The sequence below is a fragment of the Rhineura floridana genome, chromosome 4, assembly GCF_030035675.1.
Source record: "Rhineura floridana isolate rRhiFlo1 chromosome 4, rRhiFlo1.hap2, whole genome shotgun sequence".
NCBI lineage: Eukaryota > Metazoa > Chordata > Lepidosauria > Squamata > Rhineuridae > Rhineura > Rhineura floridana.
The window spans coordinates 84,988,417-85,015,770 of NC_084483.1; the positions used below are offsets into that span (position 1 = coordinate 84,988,417).

General features: G+C 39.1%; 1 protein-coding gene and 1 long non-coding RNA gene across 5 annotated transcripts in view; both read left to right on the forward strand.

Moving 5' to 3' along the window:
• The first annotated feature begins 455 nt into the window (after nucleotides 1-455).
• On the forward strand, nucleotides 456-4,440 carry LOC133383232 (uncharacterized). Of its 2 annotated transcripts, none has more exons than XR_009762219.1 (3): nucleotides 456-615; nucleotides 3,551-3,651; nucleotides 3,764-4,440. It is a non-coding gene; the product is annotated as an uncharacterized LOC133383232 (long non-coding RNA). The 2 variants fall into 2 exon arrangements; XR_009762220.1 differs by lacking the exon at nucleotides 456-615 and adding an exon at nucleotides 1,303-2,337.
• A 5,032-nt stretch (nucleotides 4,441-9,472) lies between these two features.
• The window catches only part of AFG1L (AFG1 like ATPase), a 115,594-nt gene continuing 97,712 nt past the window's right edge, over nucleotides 9,473-27,354 (forward strand). For all 3 annotated transcript variants that reach the window (XM_061623538.1, XM_061623539.1, XM_061623536.1), the window contains exons 1-5: nucleotides 9,473-9,697; nucleotides 16,641-16,864; nucleotides 23,495-23,546; nucleotides 24,312-24,413; nucleotides 26,961-27,091. In XM_061623538.1, the coding sequence (XP_061479522.1) occupies nucleotides 9,586-9,697; nucleotides 16,641-16,864; nucleotides 23,495-23,546; nucleotides 24,312-24,413; nucleotides 26,961-27,091 (621 nt within the window). In that variant the 5' untranslated portion in view covers nucleotides 9,473-9,585. The remainder of the gene's footprint in view (nucleotides 9,698-16,640; nucleotides 16,865-23,494; nucleotides 23,547-24,311; nucleotides 24,414-26,960; nucleotides 27,092-27,354) is intronic.

Sequence of the window (27,354 nt, forward strand, 5' to 3'; positions counted from 1 at the left end):
TATCTTCATTTGATGATGGAGGGATGGCTTTATGTAAAGGTATTTCTCCCAACACCTTCTTGTGCCGAACTGTAAAACAGAAGTTGCCTGTCTTACAGATAAATCCACACTGGAATAACAGCATGCTCTCCATTTAGATTCATGTAGCCAGGGTAATCAGCTAGAAAAGCAAAAACCGCTACACTTCACAAGACAGGCTGTCTGGTTTCAAATCCTCAAATTTGTTTCAGTAGCCTGTGTCTAGTCCTAGACCCTAAATCTCTCTAACATCATGCATTAACTGGAACTGTTGTGCTCTACCCTTACAGCTGATTGGATAGGAATGTCTTTGAACATCTGGAGTGTCTTTCTTCCATCACAGCGCCTGTTAATTTGGGATTCAGATAAGAGCTTGTAGGTGTGGCTTCCAAGAAGCGATGGAAGTTGATGTTATCTTTTGCCAGACTACCCATAATATTATGCTGGTACTGTATGTCTAGTGATAACAGTGACAGCATATTCGGTTGAGTGGCAAGCTTTAATTCAATAGATTAATCAGTAAAAGCTGTACAACAGAATCCTTTACATGTCTACTCAGAAGTATATCCCAGTGAGTTCACTGGAGCTTAATCCCAGGTAAGTGCAGCCCCAGTCAATTAAATCAATGGGGCAAATTTTAATCAGTGAGACTGGGAGATAAGATACATTTGTTTATTTCTGAATGAAAAAGAAATATTTAAATATAACCTCTTATTCTAATAATAATACTTAGCTTTTATACATATTATGGCTGGATACCTTTCTGTATGTTCTTCTATGTCCAGGGTCTTTGCAGGACCTTTTAAAGTAAGGTAGTTGGTTTGAAAACAAACTTCAATAGATATCTGAAATCTTAGCAATTTAGAAGATTGCTGTACATATTTCCACTATGAAACCTTTAATGTGAAACTAAACAATGATATAAAAATATATGGACGTGTACCTGTTTATTTATTGTTAAGTTTGTGCTTTTTGGCAAAGACTTCAAAGCAGTGTACAAATAAAAAAAATTAAAATACAATAAAAGAGTAACTATATTTTTTTCAAAAAAACAAGTAGCAAAACCAGAAAGAGCCAGGTAAACTACAAATTGATTTGGGTTATAAAATCACTCTATATAGAGGACCTGACTAAACAAGGCAATATTCACTAACTTCTGAAAAGTGAAGTGGAGAGAGACAAGACAGGCCTCCCATGATTCTGGCCCTTTAAATGGCCAGAAGGCAGGAGGTGGGGCTTCCATAAAACTCATCCACTTGCTCTAGGACCTTGCTGGGACAACATGGATGTTTGGCATTAGCTGTAGGAGTGCTATCTGTTGTCTTGAACACCTTAGATTTTTCCAAGTTGCTATTGCCTTTGGAACTTCTGATCTTTCCTTGCTTGAACTGTTGCTCCTCCTTGGTGGTGGGCATTTCTGTGGATCACAACATTCCAGGGGAAGGAGTGCTGTGACTATAGAAAGCCTTCTTCCATATAACCACCAATCATACTGTGGTGGGACACGGAACAAGGCCTTCTCAGCAGCTCAGTGGGTGATCAGGCTGCTGCTGCTGCTGTATGCAGTCCTGTATGTACTGCAGGCCCAAAATGTTTAAGGCAGGTGTGAAGAACCTTTGGCCCTAAAGATGTTGCTGAACTGTAACTCCCATCATCCCTGGCCATTGGCTTTAAAGGTGATTCCTAGCACTCTGAATTGGGCTTGGAATGGAAACACACTGGGACCAATACAGCTAGACAACGGCAGAGTCACATGCTATGAATAACAGCACACACATACACACTGCCTGGCAGCAGCAGTGTACAACAGCTGTGGTTTCCAAACACTTTTCAAAGGTAGCCCCATATAGAGTATGTTGCGGCTTACAGGTCAATACAACAAACAATATATACATAGAAACACATACAGTATCCATTTCATGGCTTTGCCAACAGCTAGAATCAACCACACATACGCACACATACTAAAGAATCAGTAAAATTAATTAGGCCCCCAGCATACAGACCCCATTTTATAACCTTAGATATACATTAACTGCTACAGGCCACAGAAAATAAATAGGTCTTCAAGGCTCTTTTAAACATTTTAAGGGATGACATGTGTGAAAAAGGATCAACTTCTACAGCTGTGGGACTGTCACTGAGAAGTTTCTATTATGGGTGCCCAGCAACCTAATTGCCTTCACAATTGCCTAACCAGACTTTCTGGCGCTGAACTTGGGGTACAGATATTATTTTACGTTCTGAAGGAGCTCAGAGTGGCAAATATAACCAAACAATTAAACAAGAAAAGAAAAGCATTCTAAAAACAGTTAAAAGGTAGGTTGATATGGGTGCAGACAACCCAGTCCCAAACTGTTCAAGGCTTTGAAGGTCATAACCTGTACTTTGAATTGGGCCCAAAAACGTGCTAGTAACTAGTACAACCGGTAGAGTATAGGTGTAATATGTTCTGTCTACCTGGCATCTGACAGTAGCTGGGTGGCCAAAATATTGTACCAGCTGAAGTTTCTGAGCCATGCTCAAAAGCAACTACACTTACAAGTCAGTCTCTTTCCCAGCATATGCTACCAATGTATGAGGGTTAGCTATTGTTTAGTAAACCATTCTCACAATTTGCTGATAAGGAAAATGCACTGCAAACTCATGGTATGAATATGTTTGCTTATAAAAATACAGGCTAAGCAGTTAGAAAGCAAGTAGGCACATAGACAGGCAACACTAGCCCCAAAGCGGTGTTTCTGTAGTGCTCTATGGTCATTTCAGACAACCTGTTTATTGAGCATTTATCCTGATTTGTTTGCACAAAATTTGCAGGGAGGTTATAGTAGCATTTGGTACTTATTAAGCATTAATTCTGATTTGTTTGCACAGGGGTTATATGAGGTCACATCAAACAATTCTTACCACACTTTGTAGTGCATTTTGTGGTCACTTTACTTAATGCCAAAAGTCCAATTTTTGTGTGTGAGGGGAACCAGATTTGTTGGGCAAGAACAAATCCACTCTACAGTAATTGCATAACCTAAAATTGCTGGTATGCAACTGAATCCCACCTGCAAAAGAGTGACACTCTGGAAGCAGCCAATGATCCATAAAGTCATTGGGATTATTTTGGGAGGAAGTGCCTGATAAGAATTTAAGTTATTGTTGTTGTTAATGATAATAATGAGGTCTGCTAGAGATCTCCTAGTCTTTAACCTGCTGATAGCAAGGGACAGTTGAAGGTATCATCCACAAGGATTTTTAGGTAAAGAATAGACTGATGGGTCCTTCATGGACATAATGGACAAAACAAACCACCTTTTGTTCAAGTAACAGATTATGAAATACTTGGAAAGAGAGAACTAGTTTGCCTGACAATATCACATGGCCCATAGAGTAGCAATACTTAAACATATGCACTTCTGTTCACCAGCCCAGTTGTGCACTTCATACTTTGGTATGGCATCAAGAACAAATCTGACCCACATTTGAAATTTGACTGTTCCCTTAACAATATTTCCTTTTTCCTTTTTTTGCATGGTGCTAGAATCATACACATGGAATGGGCATGCTTCTATGTGTTTCACAGATGCACAATTAAAACCCTGCTGTTTGCAACTGAAAAGATAGACCTGCATTATGGAGAAGGTAAATTAAAAGAAATGCAGACAAGGCTGCACACATATTCTCAACATACTCTTTACTGAAAGAATCTTCATAGTTATATTTAGCACAAATCTTGTTTCATGTGAATTCCCAGATACTGTGATTGGAGCCATGTCCCAGGGTCACTTCAACTCCTGAGAGAGAAGATACAGGATGCAGTGTTTGCTCTTCATTCAGCATACAATATGTACTTTTGTTGATACCGTGTGAGAAGACAGAAAATGTTCATCACACACAAATGTACAGTTTTTAGCCTGCTGGATTGCAGATCAAAAGGTTAAAGAGAGGATTTATTAAGAATGAGTAGTGACAATTTAAATAAATCAGATGTTTTTGCCGAAGAGTACGCTGTGATTTTCTCCAATTATTCCTGACATTTCACCCATTCATATCGTGATGAGAGTTAATAATGCAAAGAGGGGGAAAAGACTCTTGTCTCCTTGTTTATTCATTGTTCTCAAGGAGCTAAGCTGTTTATAAAGAGAAGTTATTTGTTATTTAAATCACTTTTACTGAAGTTGTTTATTTCCTTGTTTGAGTTTCTAAAAATATTGCTTCTAACAATTGGAATGCCTTTTTGAGATGTCTGCTGTTCAGTTCATAGTGATGTACACTGGAATTCTTTGTTAAATGGGCCCAGGTGTTGATGCATTTAACAACCTAGAGCGAGGAGAAACCCATAAAAGCTCCAAAAAGGACAGAGAAAACAAAATTTATTCTAAAAATTTATAAGAAGTTATTTGATATCATTATTAAATTACAAACATAAAGCACAACATTTTTAATGCTTTGTGGTCTCACAGGGAACAATCCTGACACTTTAAAAGAAGATCTTTATATTTTAATGTGTTCAATCATACAGTTTTTCTTCTCTTTGTCAAGTAAATAAATACTCCATCAAAAAGAAAGGAAATAGCAAAATTCATAAGATTAAGCACATTTATGCTCCATTGATTTCAACGGAAGAGTTAAACACATGCTTAACTCACCCTAATGAAGTCAATGTGACATAACTGAGCTTAATTTTGGAATCATGCCCATAGAATTCTGTAAAAATGTTTGACACAATTAAAATACATTTATTGCATTAAGGGCATTATTTTCTTTTAAAATAAGAAATGACACTCAAATACTATTTGTGAACAGTCAAACGAAATATATGAACAATACAGAGCAAAGATGAACCTTTTTCTTTCCATACAATACCCCTGAGATTAAGGGTCTTTCCAGAAAGAAAAAGCAGTATACTAGCACTCTCCCAATCGATGGTACCAACTTCCAGAGAGGTAGTTGTGTTAGTCTGTTGCAGCTAAAAAGCGATATTCAACTAACCTGTCCCGTCAGTGCAAGGATTACCGCTAGCGCAATAGGACTTCCCCCATCTCCTCCCCTGCACAAACCCTGTGCCCTTCCCAGATCTGATTGGGAGGGTTGGGGGAACCCTTAGAACAGATGTAGGGGGTGGGTGGGTGTGGGGAGGAGAGGAAGGGAAAAGTCCATAGTGCTGACGGAACTACTTAGTGCTACACTGAATACAACTGAAAGCAACAGAATCCTATGATAGAAGTACTGATTCTGTTGTAGTTTCAGTTTGAGTTGACAGTATGTATTGGCACTGTGGGCTTTCCTCTGTCTTAAAAAATGTCTTTGTTTTCTCTGTCTCTTTTTGTTAAATTGGACACTTAAAAATAAATACTTTTTTAAAAAAATCTTTGGTGCGACCACACTTGGAATACTGTGTACAATCCTGGTCACGTTATCTCAAGAAGGATATTGTAGAGTTGGAAATCGTTCAGAAAAGGGCAACCAAGGGGATGGAGGAAAGATTCCTATGAGGAAAGATTACAACATTTGGGGCTTTTCAGTTTAGAGAAAAAAAGACATGATAGAAGTATATAAAATTATGCATGGTGTGAAGAAAGTGGACAGAGAAAAGCTTTTCTCTCTTTCTAGAACTTGGGGATATGAAGCTGAGTGTAGGAAGATTCAGGACCATAGCTGGGGGGAGGGCTGGGGTGCCCCTAATTTTTTCTGCCCCTCAAATTTTTTACAGAAAATATTATTACAATTTTGGTGACCACCCACAAACATTTAGGCGGGCTACAAGCCTGTTCGACAGACAAAAGAAAGTACTTCTTCAAACAATGCATAATTACACTATGAAATTTGCTCCCACAAGAAGTAGTGATGACTACCAACTTGGATAGCTTTAAAAGAGGATTAGACAAATTCACACAGGTTTAGGCTATCAATGGCTACTAGTCACAACCTCTGTTCTGCTTCCACAGTTGGAGGCAGTTTGCCTTTAAATGCCAATTGATAGGAATCTGAAGTGAATGCTGTTGCACTCAGGTCCTGCTTTCAGGCTTCCCATAGGCACCTGGGTAGCCACTGTGAGAACAGGATGCTTGACTAGATGGACCATTGGCTTGATCCAGCAAGCCCCTTCTTATGTTAACACATCTAGAGTAGCATAAGCATCTTGCATCTCATGAACTGGATACTAGCTCATGAAAGTTTATGGTACACTTTGTTGTTGTTTTATCAAGGTGCCACAGGTTTATGGTTTTTCTCTTAATCTAGTGACAGTGAGGCAACATCCCATTACCATATCATGCGAAGTAGAGAATGCACATGCAAATGGTAATGCACTGGAAAGGGACAGTGCAATGTCTCCATAGTGGAAAGGAAGGAAGATTCATGGAAAGGCAGTGCATTGTCGTGGTGGATAACCTGCTAATCTAAAATTAGACAGATAGATATAGATACAGATATAGATATCTGATGGGTATTTGTTAGTATGGTCTCAACTATAAGGGCTTTCAGTACATTTTCTGAGATCAGCATATGTAGGAGAGCTCCTTTCACTTTGCAGTTGCAAAGAAAAGTGGACCATGGAAGTGGACAAGGAACTCATTGCAAATTGATCAAAAGAAAACAAAAAGTTAAAGCCTTGTTTTACAGATTGGTAAATGGAGATAGCAATGCGATGGTTGAGCATCTCTTTGCTCAACAGTTTGTCAGTTCCTTTTTTGGTATAGTTACAGCTGTATTTCTGAGGTCACATCCACCCCATACCCACATGAAAAGTATGTCTCCAAAGAATCCTGGGAACTGTAGCTTGTTAAGGGTGCTGGGAATTGTAGCTCTGTGAGGTGTCTCCTAACAACTCAGCACCCTTAACAAGCTGTAGTTCCCAGGATTGTTTGGGGGAAGCCAAGACTGTAACACTGTTATACAAGTGCTTTACATGTATGGTGTGGATGTGTGACGCAACAAGCATTTGCTGAGATCTAAGGCATTGGTCAGTTCTTGGGGGGGTGTGAGGGGGACTTCTTGAATCAAATAAGGAAAACATAATAATGCTGCTGTCATCCCTATACATTTGTCCATATGCAATATAATAACATTTTAAACTGTGATGTAAAATGATTTAATGAATTTTTAAGAGGTATTAATATATTCTACATGTAATTTATTCAGAGTGGCAGAAGACAGGAAAAACTGTTGACTGTAGGGCAAAGATTAAAAATATGTAACTTGTCCCTGAGATCCACCTCCATACCTGAGGACTGGAAAGTGGCCAATATAACCCCAATCTTTAAAAAGGGATCCCAGAAATTATGGGCTTAACGTCTATCCTGAGAAAACTAGTAGAAAGTATTGTTAAAGATAAAATAACTAGAAGAGTGAGCCTTGTTGAAGCACAACCAGTATGGCTTCTGCAAGGGTAAGGGTAATTTCAAAAAGCTTTTTACACGGTACCTCATCAAAAGCCTCCTGAGTAAGCTTAGTGGATCAGAACTGGCTAGGAAACAGGAAGCAGAGAATAGGAATAAATATACAGTTCTCCCAATGGAGGGATGTAGAAAGTGGAGCCCCCCTGGATCGGTATTGGGACCTACGGTTTTTAACTTGTTCATAAATGATCTAGAGTTAGGGGTGAACAGTGAGGTGGCCAAGTTTGCTGCTGATTTACTAGGTTGTTCAGGGCTGCTAAAACAAAAAGGGATTGTGAAGACCTCTAGAGGGACCTCCCCAAATGGAGTGAATGGGTAAAATGGCAAATTCAGTTCAATGTACACAAGTGTAAAGTTACGCATATTGGGGCAAAAAATCTTAATTTCACATGTAAACATGGAGCCTGAACTGGCAGTGTCTGACCAGGAATGAGATCTTGGAGTTGTAGCTGATAGTTCGATGAAGATGTGTGTGTGGTGGCTGTGAAAAAGGCAAATTCCATGCTAGGGATCATTAGAAAAGGTATTGAAAATAAAACTGCCAATATCATAATGCCATTATACAAATCTATGATATAGCCACATTTGGAATATTGTGTACCGTTCTGGTCATCTCACCTCAAAAAGGATATTCTAGAGTTGGAAAGGGTTCAGAAAAGGGTAAACAAAATGATCAAGGGGATGGAGTGACTCCCCTGTAAGGAAAGGTTGCATCTTTTGAGGCTTTTTAGTTTAGAGAAAAGGCAAGAGGTAACATGATAGAAGTGTACAAAATTACACATAGCATGGAGAAAGTGAATAGAGAGAAGTTTTTCTTCCTCTGTCATAACACTAGAACTCATGGACATCCAATGAAGCTGAATGCTGGAAGATTCACGACAGACAAAAGAAAGGACTTCTTCACAAAGCGCATATGGAAGTCACACCCACAAGAGACAGTGATGGTCACCAATTTGGGTAGCTTTAAAAGAGGGTTAGACAAATTTATGGAGGATAAGGCCATCAATGGCTACTAGCCATAGTCTAAGGCAGAATGCTTCCAAATACTAGTTACTAGAAACCGCAGAAGGGGAGAGTGCTGTTGCACCCAGTCCTGCTTGCAGGCTTCTCATAGGCAACTGATCGGCCACTGTGAGAACAGGTTGCTGGACTAGATGGACCATTGGCCTGATCCAGCAGGCTCTTCTTATGTTTTTAAGGCCTGGTTTACGAACAGCCTCCTCTTGCTTGTTCCTGCTACAAAAATTTCTTCCTCTGCCTCAGCATAAAAGATGAATTTGTTTTGTTCAGGTGGTGAAAGACATACTGTCTTGTCTTCCTGTTTATTCCTCTGCCTCTTCAAAAGCCACAGTTTCAGACAACCATTGGTCAGTAGCGGCACATGCTTGACATGCAAAAGTTCAGTCCCTGGCATCTGCAGGAAAGGTTGGGGAGACTCCTGTTTGAAAACTTGGAGATCTTCCTCTATGCAAAGAGCCGTACCCTCGTGGCAGTACAACAGAGCAATTGAAACCCATTGCAAGCAACAAACAATGTAACAATAACAAAGTATAAGTCTACTCCCGCTGAGTTCAATGGGGCATATCCCGAGATAAGTGTATATAGAACTGTAGCCTAATCAAATTTAAAGATGCAAAAAAAATTGCATACATACTTGGGAGTAAGTCTCATAGATTTATTTCTGAGTAAACGCATAGGATCGGGTTGCATGTAATTTTGAGTAAAAGTCATCTAAGAGTTTAGAGTCGTGTGCTGTTAATTATTAAACTATTGTAGTGACAAAAGTTCAAGCAGGATTAGGACATGTTAATTACATGCACGATTTATGCAAAGGGAGATTATATTGTCAGTACTCAACCTGTCCTGCCTTCCCGGCGAACATTTGTCCACGTTCGCCCAAACGCCTTGCCGATTCTGATGCGGAATAGTATAACATTAAAAACAACATTTCCCAGAATACCGGGCGGTATCCGCCTACTTTCTAACTGAACCAGTGTAGTGGCGCGTTGCATTCTGGAGCGTGTAGTCTTTGCCAGGAACGCTCACTCAAGCTCAAGGTGACTGGGACCAGCTTGGCTAAGGCGGGACTCGAAGTTGCAGTGTATCTGCCCGTCTCTTTTCAATAAAGTTATTTTTCAAAAAGAAAAGGGGGAGGGGGAGTCTCGGTCACGGCAAGATGGCGACGCCCGTGTCGCCCTTGGTTACTGGGCGCTGCCTTCTAAGGGCTGCCGCTCGCCGTGCTGCTCTGCTGCTAACCGGGTGGGCTGAAGCCGGCGCCCCGCGGAAAGGTTAGTGGCACTCAGATCTGGGACAGCGCGGTGGTGGCCGCTGACGGGTCAGTGCTCAGACTGAGTTATTTTGCCCCGTGTTAAAGGAGCAATTTGTCAAAAAGGGGCCGCTCTAGCATTTCGGCAGGTTCGTGACTGGGCCAGAGGCCGAGCAACTGTACCTTGGAGGCGCCTCAGTGACTAGGAAGGCTTCTCTCCCCCCCACTCCCTCTTCCTCAGTAGCAAAAGTATTGGAGATGTACTGTGGGCTTCACCGCGAACATTACACATCACACTTTTTTAAAAAAAAAATTGTCCCTTTTGGAACGGTGATGTTTATTCTCTGACAGTTAAGGATATTCAAAAAACAAACGTCCAAGTTGTTTTATGGAGACAGTGAATAGTTACTTAACACGCTGTCCCCTTTTTAAGTTTAAAGAACTCAAAATGCTAGAGCTTTCCTGCAACATTGTACATGCTGTTTTAAAGTATTATTGTTGTTATTGTTATTATGTTTTTATCTTGACAGGCCATTGCCACTGTTAAATTGCTTAACCAAAACTTTAATGATTATTTGTATTGTTTTTAATGGTGTTTAATGTTTTATTGTTGTACACTCCCTGATATTTTATGATATGGTGGTATAGGAATACTTTCATAAAGCTAGAAGCTTTAAATCAAAAGTGTGTTATATTCATCCATAGTGAATTAACTGTATAGCGTAAACTTATAACACTTAATGCATGCAATAAAGTAGATTGTAGTCCATGAAAGCTTATGGCAGCCCTCCCCAACCTGGTGCCCTCCAGATGTTTTGAACTACAACTCCCATCAGCCCAAGCCAACTCACACTGGCTTATGCCATAATAAATTGGTTAAGTCTTTAGGGTGCCACAAGACTTTTTGTTGTCTTTGCTAGAAATACAGTAAATAGTACTTAAGAGAAACTGATTTAAACCTGTTATTGTAAAACAGCTTCCATTGACCCCCAGTGGGCTTTACTTCACAGTAAAGTGTCAAGTAGCATACATTTACTGGGACAACTTCTATTGGAAAATGCAGTCTAACAAGCCGAAAATAATTCTTTGATAGAATTCTTTAAAGGAAAGATATGCAGAACTACAGATTTTGGTTACAGATTTTCAGTATTGTTCAGGTTTAAAAGAGTGTGGCACCATGTTACTGTAACTAAATAATTCTGAAGGTTTTTATTTGTCATTCCCCTATTGCCAGAGAAAGATTTCAGTACTTATTCTTATGTCACAAATGGAAAAGAATGCTATTTTCCCGCCAAGTCCTGGTCATACCATGGGAATCTGCTTGTTTTAATATTCAGGCTCTATAAGGGTCACATCCCTTATGGAATCAATTAAAATAAAAACAATTCGTATAATATAAATGCATCCTGCTGCTGTTTTCATGAACTGTTGTGGTGACAATGGTCAATTAGGACCAACATGGATATGACATTGAGGTACATGAATGCATCTGCCAGTAGGATTGAATAATTTGTCAGTTTTGGTTTTCTCAGTTTCTCATTTTTTCCAATCTTAAATTAAGTTCTCCACATCTCTGCATCAGTTTCCATTTTTTTAAAAAAAAATCCTCATGAAAATTCTTCAGTATTTTAGTGAGAATTTCTCCTAATAACACATTTTTATGTGGTTTTGACTAAAGTGGACATTTTTGCAAGCAATTTCTCCTAATATAATACATCTTTGTATGTTATTTTCAGGAATATATTCATTTTTTGCACACTTTCCCCTAATGTGCATTTTTGTAAACCTTGTTTGGTTGAAGAATTGCATTGAAAAATTTGGATAAATGCAAATTTTTCTGAAAGAACCTATATACATGCAGACTGCAAATGTACGCCTATGTTTCTCACATTGTTTTGGAAAGTGTGGATTTGATTCACCTTTAAATGCAAACTAAACTGAATTTCTCCCCCGTCCCTAGTGTATGCACCCTACAGCTGCTTTTAGCATATACTTGCATACCACCTTTAGTTTGATTAATCCATTTGTATTCCTACCATAAACCAGCTTCAAGTGGGCTATCTTCAGTCTTAAACGGTCAGTTCACTTATTTATTTATTTAACTAGGATCCCCAGGGTATACCAATATGTGTTACACCTTGTAGAATTTGTAAAGTTTTGTGAGCAAGTGTGCATGCTCAAGTTATGCTTTAAGTGTTAAGCAATCCTAACTGCTTATGTGATTCAGAATATGCACTCTTGCTTAAGTACGTAGGAAGTGCCTTGTTGAATCAATCTAGTATTCTAGTGCAGCATTTTTTTATTTTTTGCAAAAATACCAGCAACTGCAGGTACTCTGTGCTTCCCTGAAAATTAACTATTGGTCCATCTAATGCTCATCCTGATTTTACCTGTACCAACGTAAAGCTTACATTTCTTTAAATGAATGAAGCTGGGATAGGATACGGCCCTATAACTTATTATAAATTGTTGCTATTATACCTATGCAAGTAGCCTCCTGAACCAGGTGTTGGTAACTAACACTGCAGTCCTTTGCATGTTCTTGCTGACTTGAAGGTACCGTATATTCCGGTGTATAAGATGACTTTTTAACCCTGGAAAATCTTCTCCAAAGTCGGGGGTCGTCTTATACGCCGGGTGTCGTCTTATTAGGGTTGCCATATTGCCCGGATAGCCGGGTTTTACCCAGATTCTAAGCATGCCACCCGGCGCCCGGCTAGCCCCTTAGGTGGCCCGGATTCTCAGCTTTCATTTAAAAAAAAATTAAGTTTCTAGGTGGTGCGGTTCTCGAGATATATATAAAAACGTCAGGCACCCCCCCCCCGGTTAAATCTTTTTTTAAACTACTGTATAGCACTTCGTAGCTTTAACCCCGCCTGTTCAGGATTTCAGCCAATCAGTGAAGTGTTTGTTTGGTGGCAGTGTCTGCAAAACCTCATTGCGAGGCCAGAAAATGGTGGTTTCCCCTCCTGTTTATCTGAAAATCTCATAAATTGGGTAGGTATATACATTTCAGTTTTTCCCCCTGTTGTGTGTAGGAGTCAGATCCTGGGCAGTGTTTCGAAAACCTTCCCAATAGTTGCTTTTGGGGGTAAAAACAGTGCTAATCCCATATGTCCAGAGTAAATCCTATTGAATTCAGTAGGAATTACTTTTGAGCAGACATGATTATGAATGTGCTGAAAATCAATGGGACTTTGGAGTGAATGTAAAAAAGAATTGTGTTTGTGTTCTCTTTCTGCCCCCCCCAGTCCTATTTTAAAGCAAGTAGGCAGGGCTTACTTAGGTATTGCAGTTTTTATTCTGTAGGAAACCAATACTGATTTTTTAAAAACTAATACTGATTTTTCTGCAATGACCAATTGGTTTGACAATAAACTATTCTATGGGCTGTATGTATTTATACATCTGCAGTGTGTGCGTGTGTGTATGGAGTCTTTCCAACACCCCTGTGAGGTAGGGTTGGAAACCAAGGCAGCTCACAACAAGAAATGAAGCCATTTAAAATCCAATAACCATAAAAACAAGTATAAACAGTTGCAAAACAGTGTAAAGTGGCATGATTTGGAATTTTGGGTTGTGTGAATGAAGTTGCTTATCACTTGAGGTTGCATTTCTGTCCCTGTTTGAGTAAGCCCCATTGAATACGCTGGGACTTGCTTCTGAATAAATAAATTTAGGATTGCACTATAAATATCTTTACAGTTTGTGTAAATAATAAATATATTTGATAGTTATGCTTATATAAATATTTCTTCATTTATCATATTTTTGGTTTTTGGTTAGGAATCCTGACTGGTTGTGAGATGCTTAGTTTTTTGCCTTATAGGAATCTTGTTGTGGTTGGTATGGTATTACATTTAGGAAAGTGTTACTGCCTTCTGTATTTTTTTTTCCTATTTGCATTTCACTTATCTTTAACCTCACTCCGTTACAGCCATAGAAGCAACAGCAGCATATGCAAGATAATTAACTCCCATTAGTGATAAGAACAAGAATTTATAATTATTATTTCAATTAAAACAAGAGGTTTATCAATACTTTGAAGAGGACCAGATATTTATTTTCTTTCTGAGCCCAGGACTGGGTCTTTCATGATGCCCGGTGTGTGTGTGGGGGGGGGAGCAGGAGAGTAGTCGATAAGACAGACATCCTGGCATTGATAATCGAATTAACAAGGTATGTGTGGGGTTGTTGTACACTTCCAGGCTCAGTTTCATTTTGAGTATGGAGGTGGAACCTGTGTAGATGTGGTTATCAAAGGGAGAAGAAATTTTGAGTTAAGCAAAGCTCTGCTTTTATAAAACCTAAGAAACATACAGTACTTCGAATGTCTGAGTGCCTGCACCAGTGGAATACTGGAGGAACTTGTAAAACTTGCTGCTACAGTATTTAGAACTGAGCATGTGGTGTGAAAGACTCCTTTTCCTAACATTTTGGCTTGTTTTTCTCTGATTGTTTATTTTTATTGTTTTTACTATATTTGTAAGCTGTGCTGAGCTCTGTTATTAACAGCAAAAGGGCAGGATATAAATTCTCTTAATCAATAAATACTCCATAGTGTTGGAAACTAGAGTCTAGGCATTTAATGTTGCTTTAAAAAAAAAGATTTCTCACATCTTTCCCCAGTTTTTGGTGGTAATTCCTAGGCACAAAAACAAAACAACTGGACAATCCAAATATTTTTATTGTTTTTACTATATTTGTAAGCTGTGCTGAGCTCTGTTTTTAACAGCAAAAGGGCAGGATATAAATTCTCTTAATCAATAAATACTCCATAGTGTTGGAAACTAGAGTCTAGGCATTTAATGTTGCTTTAAAAAAAAAGATTTCTCACATCTTTCCCCAGTTTTTGGTGGTAATTCCTAGGCACAAAAACAAAACAACTGGACAATCCAAATATTAATATTTATAAGTTTATAAGTGACAGTTTTCCTGCTAAGTACCTGCATGTCATAAGCAGGGGTAGTCTTATACGGCGAGTATATCCCAAACTCTATATTTTAACTGGAAAAGTTGGGGGTCGTCTTATACGCCCAGTCGTCTTATACGCCGGAATATACGGTACATAACAGCAAGTTCCACTCTTACTTACTCCCAGGAAACTATGCATAGGATTGCAGCCTTAATGAACTGCAGACTGTGCATGAATATATTTTAATTGTCCAATTGCAGATCCTGTGTATTCAGTGGTCTGCAGTTGTGTAGACAGCGCCTATAGGCACAGGCTCTTTTAGGAAGGGTCATAGCTCTATGTAGGAGATTTACACCACATGGAGAACATCCAAGGTTAAGCCCCTGGCACCTCCATATACGGCTGGTAGTCTCCTGTCTGAAGCCCCTGAGATCTACTGCCAGTCACTGTAGACAGTGCTGAGCTAGATGGACCAATGGTCTGACTCTGTGTACTGGAAGGCAATTTCCAATGTTGCACCAAATGAACCTAAGTAGTGGGGCCAGGAGGTGGTGGTATTATTATTATGGTATGCTGCTTTTCCATAGAAATCTGCTCAAAGCAGCTCACAACAGAACAAAAATATAAATCACTAGATCAATAACAATCAAATACTAAATCATTTCAAAACATAATCCAACAAATAACTCAGTATGATTACATGAACAGTCAATTAAAACATATCAATTAATGACAAACACAATAAACATTCCAATATTAAAATCATGAAAACAGTCTGTCAGCCTAGATGCCAGCCTGCAGCCTCTGCTGGTCACTGTTAATGTTGCTGCTGCTGCCAGGAAAGGTTTCACAGCAGCACCTCCTTTTATCCCTGAGCCAAAGTACTATCTTGCTTCCGCCATCTATCTACATTTAGACAAAGATATGTACAGTGCTCCCAATAATTTATATTGTTTGTCTATTAGGTTCCTTTTCTGTAGCTCCTTTATGATGGAGTGGTATTGATGGCTAAAAAGGATGGGTCTCACAATTAGGTTATCCATAGAGTGGCCTCCCTAGGCAGCATTTTGCTGAAGCCATAAGGCCAGGGGAAATGAATTCGGAGGGGCTGGAAGATACGTTGTATGAAGTGAAGAGGATGCTGTTTTATTATTGCGCTCAGTGGTCAAAGTGCCTAAGGTTTGTCCTGACTAGATATCACACTATGTGTCTTGGCTTCTAAGAGCATTCTTACTGGATAAATCCAATGGTCTATTAAGCTTTGTTCAAAATAGTGGTAACCTCGGTTGTTCTTAGGTTACTGACCATGTTTGTTTGGGAAACAAACCACACATCTGGATTTGGATGTCATGACAAACTTGAATCTGGCTTGTTTCTGTGGTGCAGCAGAACAAACCAGCAGTGTGCACCAGCATTAATCCATAGTTTGCTTTTAACTACGGTTTAAAATGTGACATGCAAACCATGCTACTATTAGTTTATTTCTTGGGCATTTCAGGATGTAAATAGTAGGGTGTCACAGGATATGTGATATCATAAATATTTCAAAACTGAGCAGTGAACAAGAAAGCACAGCCGAAAGAAGGTATAACTCAGGCAATTACAGATTTGACTTCTGTCTAGGGTGGCCAGATGCATAAAAGGAGAGGACTCCCTCACTTTTAATAATTGTGTTGAAGAAGAAATGTCAGCAGACTATACCTGCTGAAATTCCTATATACCTATTAAAGGTGTAGGACCCTTCTCCTCTTTTGCATCTGACTGCTGTATGTCCCAAGAACATATAACAAAACAACCATCAGTGTTATCCTATGCATGTCTATGTAGACTCCCAAGTAAGTCTGTATAGGATTTCATCCTAAAGAGTCTAGTAGACTCATCCAAGGTTAAAGGAGGCTTATAGTAAAAAAAAAATGATTCTGATATATTATGTATATTGATTCTGTATATTCAAACGTATTATTTAAGAATATGGCTGAGTCTTTGATTTTTCCTGTTAGCAGTAAAACAAATAATTATTTACCTCCCCCCCCTTCTCTTTTTTAAATAGCTTACACAGTTCAGGTTGCTGAGAGAGCAGCCTGTGGCACTCTAGTGGATGCTAATTCCAAAGCCTTGTTAATTTGCAATGGACCTTTAGAACATTATGAGTTTCTGATCAAAACAGAGGAGCTGAACAATGATGAGCAACAACGAAAAGTTTTGCAGTGCCTGCAGAAGCTACATGAAAGCCTCAAAGGCTACAGTATCAGTCCAAAGCATATCTTATCAAAGGTGAGAGTCTGTCGCTAGGCATTACTGTAGACTCTTTAACATTGAATTTAGGTTTCTTTTCTGACTCCTGATTGCAACAATTGTGTAAATTGTATCATTTACTAATCCCAGTTTACATGTAAGAAACTGGGGCTAATAACATACCCTGGGCTCCTGCTGGGAGGAAGGGCGGGATACAAATTAAATAAATAATAATAACAATAATAATACTCAAGACCACCCAGTGAGGCAGAGCATGGGCTTTGAACTTGGTCTTGCAGTTACAAAACAAGTAGTCATGACTGCACTACATTATTTGTCTAAATTAGAAACTTGTTTAAAGTCGATTTATCCATAAAATTAATTTTAACAAATTTAGATTACCAGTTCACATATTTAAGTTGAGAAAAGTTCTGATCCAAAATTCTTTGTGTGCTCTAATGTACACATGGAGCCCAGGTGAGTTTACCCTTTGGTTTTGGTAGTTTTGGAGCTCCACAAGTTCAGTGGGAGTGAGCAAACTGAAGTCAGTGTGGAAGGCCTTCCTCATGTAAGAGCTCTGTGAATCCCATTTTCTTGTTGATGCATTGAATTTTACCATGTCTGCTTGGTTTGTTCAGGCTGCCATTGAGTGACTTTATGCCTGTCTTTAAGTCCAAGCTGAAGGACTAGTGGCAAGAGCTGACAGAGAGTCAAGTTCAACAAAATGTTTCCCGAGTTGAAACTAGTACTTTGATTATGGTGAAATCCCCAGGGGTAGCCAACCTGGTGGGACTACAGATGTTGTGGGACTACAGCTTCCACCAGCCCTTGCCAACATGGCCAATGGTCAGTGAAGATGGAGTTGGAGTCCACCCACATCCAGAAGGCACCATGTTCACTACCCCTGGTCAGATATCTCACTTAAGAACAGGAGAAGTTGTCCTGGCTTGGTTAAGGATTAGATAGGGAATTTCTACTCATTAGTATCTATTGAGGGGATTGTTCCCATGTATATTGTTATGGGCTGTACCTATAGCTCATTATTTGTTCACAAAGGAGCCCTCAAATGTAAGGATAAATACTATTATATATTATGTATAATCATTAAAACACTGTCTGGGAGCCTCTGGAAGAAACAGCCTTATATGGAGATTCAGGAAATGGAATTTGCACAGCAGCCAGTGTTCCAGGCAGTCTGCTAAGCTTGTAGTAAACAAAGATAAGGCTAGCTAGAACTGATTACCAGAGTGCATCACTGAGGAGATGGAATGTCCTCTCTGGGACACCTGCAAGGCCCCTGAGGGGGTAGAAGTATATCTGGACTGATGCACCACAGTCCTGAGTCATGACCTCATGTAGCTACCTGTCAGATAACAGAGAGCCTATAAAAGGTGAGGAGTTTGCACAGCAAGATACCAGTGCTTCTAAGCCTGGTCAAACACACTGCTGCTGCTGCCACATTCCGAGGGTGAGATAATGTAATTTCTTTCTGGATAAGAGGATAGCCTTAAAATATATTGCAATGTAACTTGTTTGATTTTGATTTATTGGCTAAGACTAACTATATGCATTCATGTAAAATGTTAGGTGTTAAGATGTTTTAGAAGTGTTAAGATGTTTAAGAAATAAATGTTATAAAGATACTCGGTTGTTGAACTCCCATTTGTTGTCCTGATAGCTCCCAAGCCCCAAGAATTCTTGGTGGGATCTTCAACCATTAGCCTGCCTATTTAGATGTCTGCTGTTGGAAACCATGTAAGCTCAGGTGCACACAACATCTGACATATACAGATTCTGAATAGCCAGTGGGCAAAGGGTAGAACGTAAGAACACTCAGTCCTGTGCATTCACAAGAAAGAGGCCTTCTTGCCAGTTTCATCATGCATTGTAAAGTTTGTCTCACAGTTAAAAACGTTTTAATGGACTGTTCACAGTTCTCAAGTCTGTGTGGCAGGCCTTTCCCTGATCTGAATTTAGCCTCACTTCTAGGTGGTGATGTTTGGCCTACAAGTTTTATTCAGGTTCCTGAGCTTTGTTGGCTGGTTGTCCTTTTCTAAAGGCTGTTTGAATTATTGGGAACAAGTGGCTGATGAAAAAATTCTCCTGCATTTGCAACAAGACTAGCATGTGGTGCAGTATGACCTAACTGCTGCTGTGTAGCTAACTTGAATATACCTGCCCATCTATTTTGTTTACAGGGCCAGCACCAAAGGACAGCCAGGTTGGGCCCTGGCCAAGGGCCCCACGGCCCACAGGGGCCCCTGAAGGACCCCTTGTTAGGGTCGGGGAGTAGCGCTCCCCTTCCGTGATCCGCGGAAGGGTCACTGCTGTGGATCGCAGGGAGGGAGCTTCCAGGCCGTCCACCCATTTGCTTGTTCCACCTACCTGTCTCTCCTGTGTTCTGCTGCTGTGCACATGACACATGCAGGGCTGCCATCAACCAAGATGGCAACGGAGGCTTCTTTAAGGGACTGATGCACCTACCAACATCTTGGTTGATGTCAGGCGCGTGCGCATAGTGTACTGTGCGTGCGTGCCATCAACCAATATGGCGATGGGGGTATCAGCCCCTTAGAGGAGCCTCTGCCGCTATCTTAGTTGATGGCAGCCCTGCGCGCACAGCATGCACAGCAGCATGACACAGAAGAGAGGTAGGTTGAACAGGCAGGAGCCGCATACCCGGGGCAGGCTGGTGCCCAAGGGCCCAGTCATGCCTGGCCATGTGCATGCATGCCCGCATGCCTGGCGCCGGCCCTGTTTGTTTAGAAGTGTTTACCAAAATCACTGTCATACATTAATGTCTGTTTTGCCCCCAAGAACAAACAGATTCATATTAGAAGCAGGAGAATTCTTTGGTTCTCCAGAACCAAACCAGAACTTTTTGCCAGAAGATGGCAGAGTGAGATTCATAAACAGAAATGAATGATAGAAATGCGTCATTCTGTTGCACTATACTTGATCATCCAATAGCCTTTGATACTTCTACCTAGGTCTCTGGAGAGTTGCTGCTAGGTTTTCCAGTACTAGGCTAGGGTGACTAAAATAACAATAGTCCCTTTAAAACTAATAGCCATGTATTATGAACTAAGAGAACATGCAGAGGGTGAAACATGACAAAGGGTGATGGAATATGTGGAAACACTGGACAAAGTGACTAAGATGAGTTGGGTAGAACAAAGCGGTAAACAGTTAAGTCTAAGGCTGTACGGAGCAGCCTTTCACAGCTAGACCAGTGGTTTATTTAATCTATCACTGACCACCACCACTAGCTTTCTAGAGTCCCTGGCAGAGGTCTTTCTCATCTGTTAGGAACAACCCTAGGGCATCGTGTGAAAATATAAGCTGTATTAAGAACATACGAAGAAGAACATAAGAATAGCCTACTGGATCAGGCCAGTGGCTCATCTAGTCCAACATCCTGTTCTCACAGTGGCCATCAGTTGCCCATGGGAAGCCTGCAAGAAGGACCTGAGTGCAAGAGCATTCTCCCCTCCAAATACCTGAGCAACTGGTATTCGGAAGCATACTGCCTCCGGCTATGTATTGCTGAACTATAGCTCTTCATGGTCTGAGTCTAGATGCTGAACTAAGCCGATTACAGTAAGTTTTTTTTTAAAAACCTGGCTAAAACAACAAGTTACCACTACTACTGCTGCAAGCAAGAAAACCAGGCTATTACATATGAATGAAACAATTGCCAAATGTATCTGAAATATTGTATTTACTTTTAATTTTTAAAAAGCAAAGCTGTTGTAAGGGGAGATGTAGTATCCCTCTTAATCTATATTGTGAATAGGCCATTAGATCACAAACTTCCCTACTCACTTGCATACAATCCTTCCCCCTCCGTCCCTACTTTAATCATGGTTAACATTATTCAGGATCATCTCTTAATACTGAACTGATATTTTTTAGTGAGTTTTGTTCTGTTATCCAAACATCTCTATTTACAACCAGCTTCAATCCCTCTCAGCATGCATGTGATTAAGATTTTCTTTTTTCTCACCTTCCCACAGTGAGTATCACTGTTATTCAGTCCCTCAGTTTGAAGAAATGCTTTGTTGGAGCTCTTCAAACTAGTTTATAGTTTGAATAACTCCCTGTCATCTGTAATCTAGCCTACCTCACTGCTGCTCACCTTGTCACTGCAGATAATTTATGAATACTCCTTTTGGTTACAAGGAGCTGTTGGATTTGATCTATTAACAATACAAAATGCAATCTCCGTTATTTCCCAGTCTAATGCAGATCACTTATTTCTGTTTTCTTCTTTCTTTGTTCTTGTTCCATGTTTGAATGTTAGTAAACAAGCATACTGAAAACAAGTCCTTAAAAAACAGACATGCTAGAAAAACAATCCTTGGTTTGTCTTCTTGTATTTTAAAAACACAATTTAGTAGTTGCAGCTAACTCTATTACTGGAACAGTTTCAGAACATTTGAAACTGTGTTGCAAATACTCTCTAAATGAGCCACATTTTAGTTCAGCTCTAAATTAAATCTGCAAGTGGTTTTGCTGTAATAGTTAGCTTGCTGCATATATTGATTCTTTAAAGGCAATGAAACTTTATTCTGATTATCGCTAATGCAGTTTTTATTTTAAATGTGGTTTTGAAATTTCTATGTTCCTTGTGAGGTCAGAAAATTCAAACTTTAATTGCTTGTTCATTACATTTAAACAATTGTAAAGACAATTTTAAAATAACCACATTAGTACATTTGTGAAATATTGTAGGGGATATTTATGCAATCACATAAACTGATGAGACCTGTCTTACTACCAGTTTTTTTTCTGCATAGAAAAACATGCATGTGTAAAAATAATTCTCTTCAGTTCTTAGCAAATGATGTAGTGGGTTGAAAATCTAAAGACAAATATTTCAGCATGCTTGACTGTTTTTATAGAAGTGGCTGAGATCCAAAGAGCTACTTAAGGTGAGACCAAAGGCTTATACTAATTGTTTTTGCTTGTTTTCTTTGAACAGTAGACTTCCCAGTTTCAAAAGTTGTTTTCCATGTAGGTTCTGTTTGAGAAATGCTAAAGCCACAATGGGCACAAGAAACCAGTTGGATAGTTCTTTGGATGCTAGCCCATTTAGCTTTAATTTTTGAATGGATTTCCCAAACTGACCACAATAAATACTTCTGAACTGCTTCTGTCCAAGTATACCAGGTTATAAAGTTACATTAGGAAGAACATATAAGTATATTTGATGCATTTAAAATATTTATCTTGTCCTGTTCCAAAAACGTCTTGTTCTTCATCCAAAGCCATAAGTATGGAAAATATAGAGAGTCACCCAGAAATATCACCATTACTAAATCTCCCTGTTTTAGGAAATGCAGATTAAGTCCCAATCAATTGGTTCCTTTGCTGCTAGGAAAAATGCAGAGGCAAGAGACAAGCGGGACTGTTGGCTCTGATAGCATTGATCACCTGTTGGTGAAGGAATTACCAGGTGATTGGAGCCATCCATCCATTTGGTGGTGCACATGCGGTATTGGAACACCCTGAGTTGCTGGATTTCCCTACCCCCTCATATATATTATACACTCACCTACTTGACACATACAGGAACAGATGAAGAAGTGCAATTCACATACAGATACTTGTCTCTATGCATTGATATCTCTTACGTGATCAGAGCCTTGTGTTCATTTTTTTTTAAAAAATAGATAACTATATAGTTCTCTTAGTTGCAAGTAGTCACACAGATGTGATTATGTATTCACTTTCTCTCCATGTGCATACAGTGGTTAGCTGAAAAGATAGACAAGTACAAATTTACATTTTAAAAACATTTACATTTTTTTCTAACAGCATTGTTCCCCAGCATAGTTTTATTTTGTGGGGTTTTGTTGTTGTGTGTGTTCAGGTTGTGTCTTCTACTATCTTGTTGCTGCAGATATGTACTGTTTTGCCATTTTTATTTCTAAATGCTTTAAAATGTGATATATTGGTATGCGTTTAATAAAAGGTTAGTAAAAGGGACTTCTAGATTAAAGTGCAGTTTAATGTCACTGAATCAAGTATCTGATAAAATATTTCATGAACAGAGGTCTGCAACATGATTTTTTGATTGCAGAGAGGGACTTGGCGATGAACACAGGTACAGATGTAGAACAACCTTCAGAAAATAGCAACATCATTTAAAAAAAACCAGATTAGGTGAAGTCTTTTTCTGAAGACTTGTCTTGGGCACAAAATCAGCATACAGCTAACAGTTCCCAAATGACATTGGCAGGAATTGTGAGACAAAGTGGTAAAGATCCATGTATAAGAAGACTTCAGAAAAACAAATTGGGTGGGGTGGGAAGCAAGGATCACAATTTCTTGAAAATAACTGTTTTAATATAAACGGTTAATCTCTTTCCCAGTTGAAGGAAAAAGCATCTTTAACATTTAAAAAACAATTTCTCAAGATATTACAAGGTATGATTTGTCCTTATTTATTATTTTTATTATTATTCTCTCACCATACCTGTGGGATGGTGTATTTTCATATAGTTTAACTGCATACCAAAACTAAGTCAAGTGTCAGCCCATATAATAGACACCTGACATGGTAAATTCCTTTGCAATAAATGTGTGTTGTCATTGTGTCTCTTTTCCTTGGTTAACTTTTATCATAGCAGAATGAAATATAATGAATGATTTTTAAATTTTCAGCTGTTTACAAGACACAATCCCCCAAAAGGCATTTATGTCTATGGAGATATTGGTAAGTTCAGAAGTATATATGAATTTTTTTAGCATAATATTTGCAAATGCCCTCAAATTATACCTAATCATTGGGAAAATTTTAATTCTGTTGATGGCATTGGATCCATATAGATCAGAGTATTCTGGCCTGAGCTGCTAATTATATGTAATTGGTTATCCTTGGGTGGAAGGCATTGTAAGTATTGATACATATCAAAGAACAAACATATCAACCCATTATAGTTCCTATTATAATACACCCATTTTTAAGTATATCTGTTGGTACAGTGGGACTTCCAGATTCAGAGACAGTATGCCTTTGAAGGCTGGTTGCTGGGTTGCATAAAGTGTAGGCAGCAGTGGGCTTGATGTCTCGTTTGTATGGGCTTCCCAGAAGCATTCTGTCTGGCCCTTGTTGGAAACAGTTTGCTGGGTAGATGGACCTTTGGTCTGATTAAGCAAGTCTGCACTTGTGGTTTATATATAAAAATGGAAAATAAGAAGAGAGACATTGCATTTATTCATAATGTGTGATGCTGAAAGTATTTCAGATGGAAGCAATAATTACATGTGCTGGTTCTGATATTATATTGTTCAGATTCTGATAATACAAGCAATTCCATCAACATAAGCTGAAGTCTTATTTCCCAAAGATAATGATTTTGTACTGTTCAGATCACGATTATGATTTCATTAGCTCAATGCTAATGAACAGTCATTACTGTAATCAGTACATAGTGTTTTAAATTAACAACCTGTTGGGTATGTGTGTTTTTATTTGAAGGCACAGGAAAGACAATGGTGATGGACATATTTTATTCTCATATAGAAGTAGAAAGAAAAAAGAGAGTCCATTTTCATGGCTTCATGTTAGATGTGCACAAAAGTAAGTATAAATCTCTTTGATGCAATGCAATATAGTATGGATATGTTCCATGTTCATACCACTATCTGACTCTTACAGTTTTGTCATCCGTCTCCTCCTGAATCCTTTTGCTATCACAGATGGGAGAGCTATTCTCCAAAAACTGAATGCAAGGGAATTGTAATAGACTTTCTGGAAGACCTATGATCTTTCACTTTGAAGAAAGTTCTCCTGAACTTTCCCCTAGGAATTGCTGTGGGAAAACTATTCCAAGACTTGAGTATGTAAACTTCACTTTCTCAGTGACATCAGCAAACAGTAGACTAATTGTCTAACACCGTATTTATTTGCATGATTACAAACTTCTAGTTTTAATTGGAAAATGGGTCCTGCCTTGTGCATTTCTGTTGCACTCATATTTGGAGATAGAAATATACCATGAAAATGGGCAAAAAAAACCATTTTAATCAAAACAAGTGAGGATGAGAAACGTATGTTCTAAAAAGTGAAATTAGAGAACAGACATTTGGACAACAAGTTAGGAAGATAGGAAAAGGCCAGCAAATGAGAGTGATTTCCATATGCATTCCAACCAGTCAGTGGACACCTGCCTATTCCTATATAAAGTAGGCTAAACTATCTGGGTGCTGATTATTGGCTGAGTTGCTGTGATGTCATCGAATGACCACTTTCTACAAATATTATTCTAGTACTTGTTATCCCACAGAAGTGTAAAAAGTGTCCACAGAGGCAAGGGTTTGATCCTGTTCCTTAATCTGTACTGGAGGAGGTGTTACCATTGGCATAATAAGCTGATAGTTCATCTCTCTGATACTTCTTTCTCTGCAGCTACAGCAGCCCTTTGTGTAACAGGTGGCATGTTAAGTGGAATAAGAAGTTTATTTATTTGTTAAAGTAATTATAAGCAGTGCTTTCATAAAATTTCATCAAGGCAACTTATGAAAACATTATAAAATAAAAACAATAAAAACACAATTAAAGTAAATAATAAAAGAATCAACAAATAGTGCATTGGATGGAAGAAGAAAATTTTGTTTAAAAGTGTGGTTTTCAAGAGACGCCTGAAAGAAAGAAGGGTGGTTCCTGCCGAACCTCTGTTGGTAGGGAATTCCATGGAGCAGGATCTGCCACACTAAAGGCTCAGTCCTTCATGGATGCCAACTGAATCATAGTGAATCTTCTTAAGGACCTGTAGTTGAAGACTTGATTAGTTATTTTGAATCAAAACATGAAATATGGACCCCATTGTACTTTGGCATGCAGACTTCCTCCACTCCCATTCTGCCAACATTTAGTTCCTACTATCTCTTACCTTATGTGAGATTTCTTCACAGCTCCCCTACCTCCTTGGCCCTTTCCCCCACTCATCTATTTCCCTCCTCTTCTTTTTTTTAGTCTTCTGCCATATTCACCTCTCCTTTCCTAAGGTTCCTGCTTCTCAGCCCACTGTCACCCTGCTGTCAAACTCTCTGAGTTCTGGGGACCCCCATCCAACTGTCTCACATTTAGCCATGATGTCATGCTCTTTAGGTACAGTACACAGACCTTCCTCTTTCTTTAGGTCTTGCAAAAGGCTTTCTTTCAACCAAAAACCATGGCTTAGTGCAAAGGTGCAAACATAACAGTTCCTGGAGAGGAGATTGTGGTTGCTTTGTTCCTCTCCCAGCCTACTGGATTGGCTTTGTGTGCCATCCAAATCCAAGCTTGTGGTTCATCTCCTCCAGATGAACCATGAGTTTCTAAACCCAAGAAAAAAATTGGTTACTTCTCGTGGTTTGTCTGGAATGAGACAAACAATGAGCCTGGATTTAGACAACACACTAAGCCAGTCGATGGCTTAGCTCCCAGCAGTGCAGCAGCAGGAGGCCTGGGGGAGGAGTGCAGTGACCATGATTCCCTTTCTGGGAATCCTTATGCTTGCCCATTCGCACTAAGCCATAGTTTAGCTTAGGGTTACGTGTGAACCAGCTTATTGTTGCGCTGATTTTCACATTTCTGTGACTGACTCAGGTGTCTGAAACTATTATCTGAGATGTAGTTTGTAACAAGCAACACTACACTTCTATCTCCATGTCCAAACCATTTTGTAAACCTATGAAGATTTATTTTACTACTATTTTCCAATACTTTGTGGTTCTTCCACCCCCACCATAATACAACTTCCACACAGCTCTTTTTCTTTTCATGATTTGGTAATGAAACATCTCATCCTAGGTCTAGGAAGAATGAATTCTGGAGAAAAATAAAATAAACCAACAAAAAGATACTAGTCATGTTAGTCTATGACTTGCTTTTAGAGTCCCACAAATACTCTGAAGTGAGAGAAGGCTAGGGGGTAAGGATCTTGTTTAATTAGTCAGCACATTTAGTGAAGGGTGCCTGGTATAGTTTTCTTTAAAAATATATAGAAGAATAATGTAAATTCACTTTTGACTTAATTGGTATAGTGCTGATTCTGCTCATGGGTAAGCGTAATGTTGTTTTTAGGTTTATTGAGACCATCTCTAGCAGTTATTACTTATTGTCTGTGCACTGTCTTCACTTCAGGAATACATCGCCTTAAACAGAGCCTCCCCAAAAGGAAACCTGGATTAATGGCTAAATCGTATGATCCAATAGCACCTGTAGCTGCTGAAATAAGTGAGGAGGCTTGTCTCTTGTGCTTTGATGAATTTCAGGTAAGTAATATTACCTGTTCATTCATCTATTTTCCTGGAAATGAGTTTAAGCTAGCAAAATATTATTCACCTAAGGCATATGAAGATTTATTTTGCTGATACTAACTAGCTTAATTCCTTGGTATCCTGGTTGATGATGATGATGATTATGTTGATTTCAGTCGCTATCCCACCTTTCCTCCCAGAAAGAGCCCAGGGTGGCAAACAAGGGTCAAAATATCAAAAACAACTTAAAACATCTTAAAAACAAAACATCTTAAAAC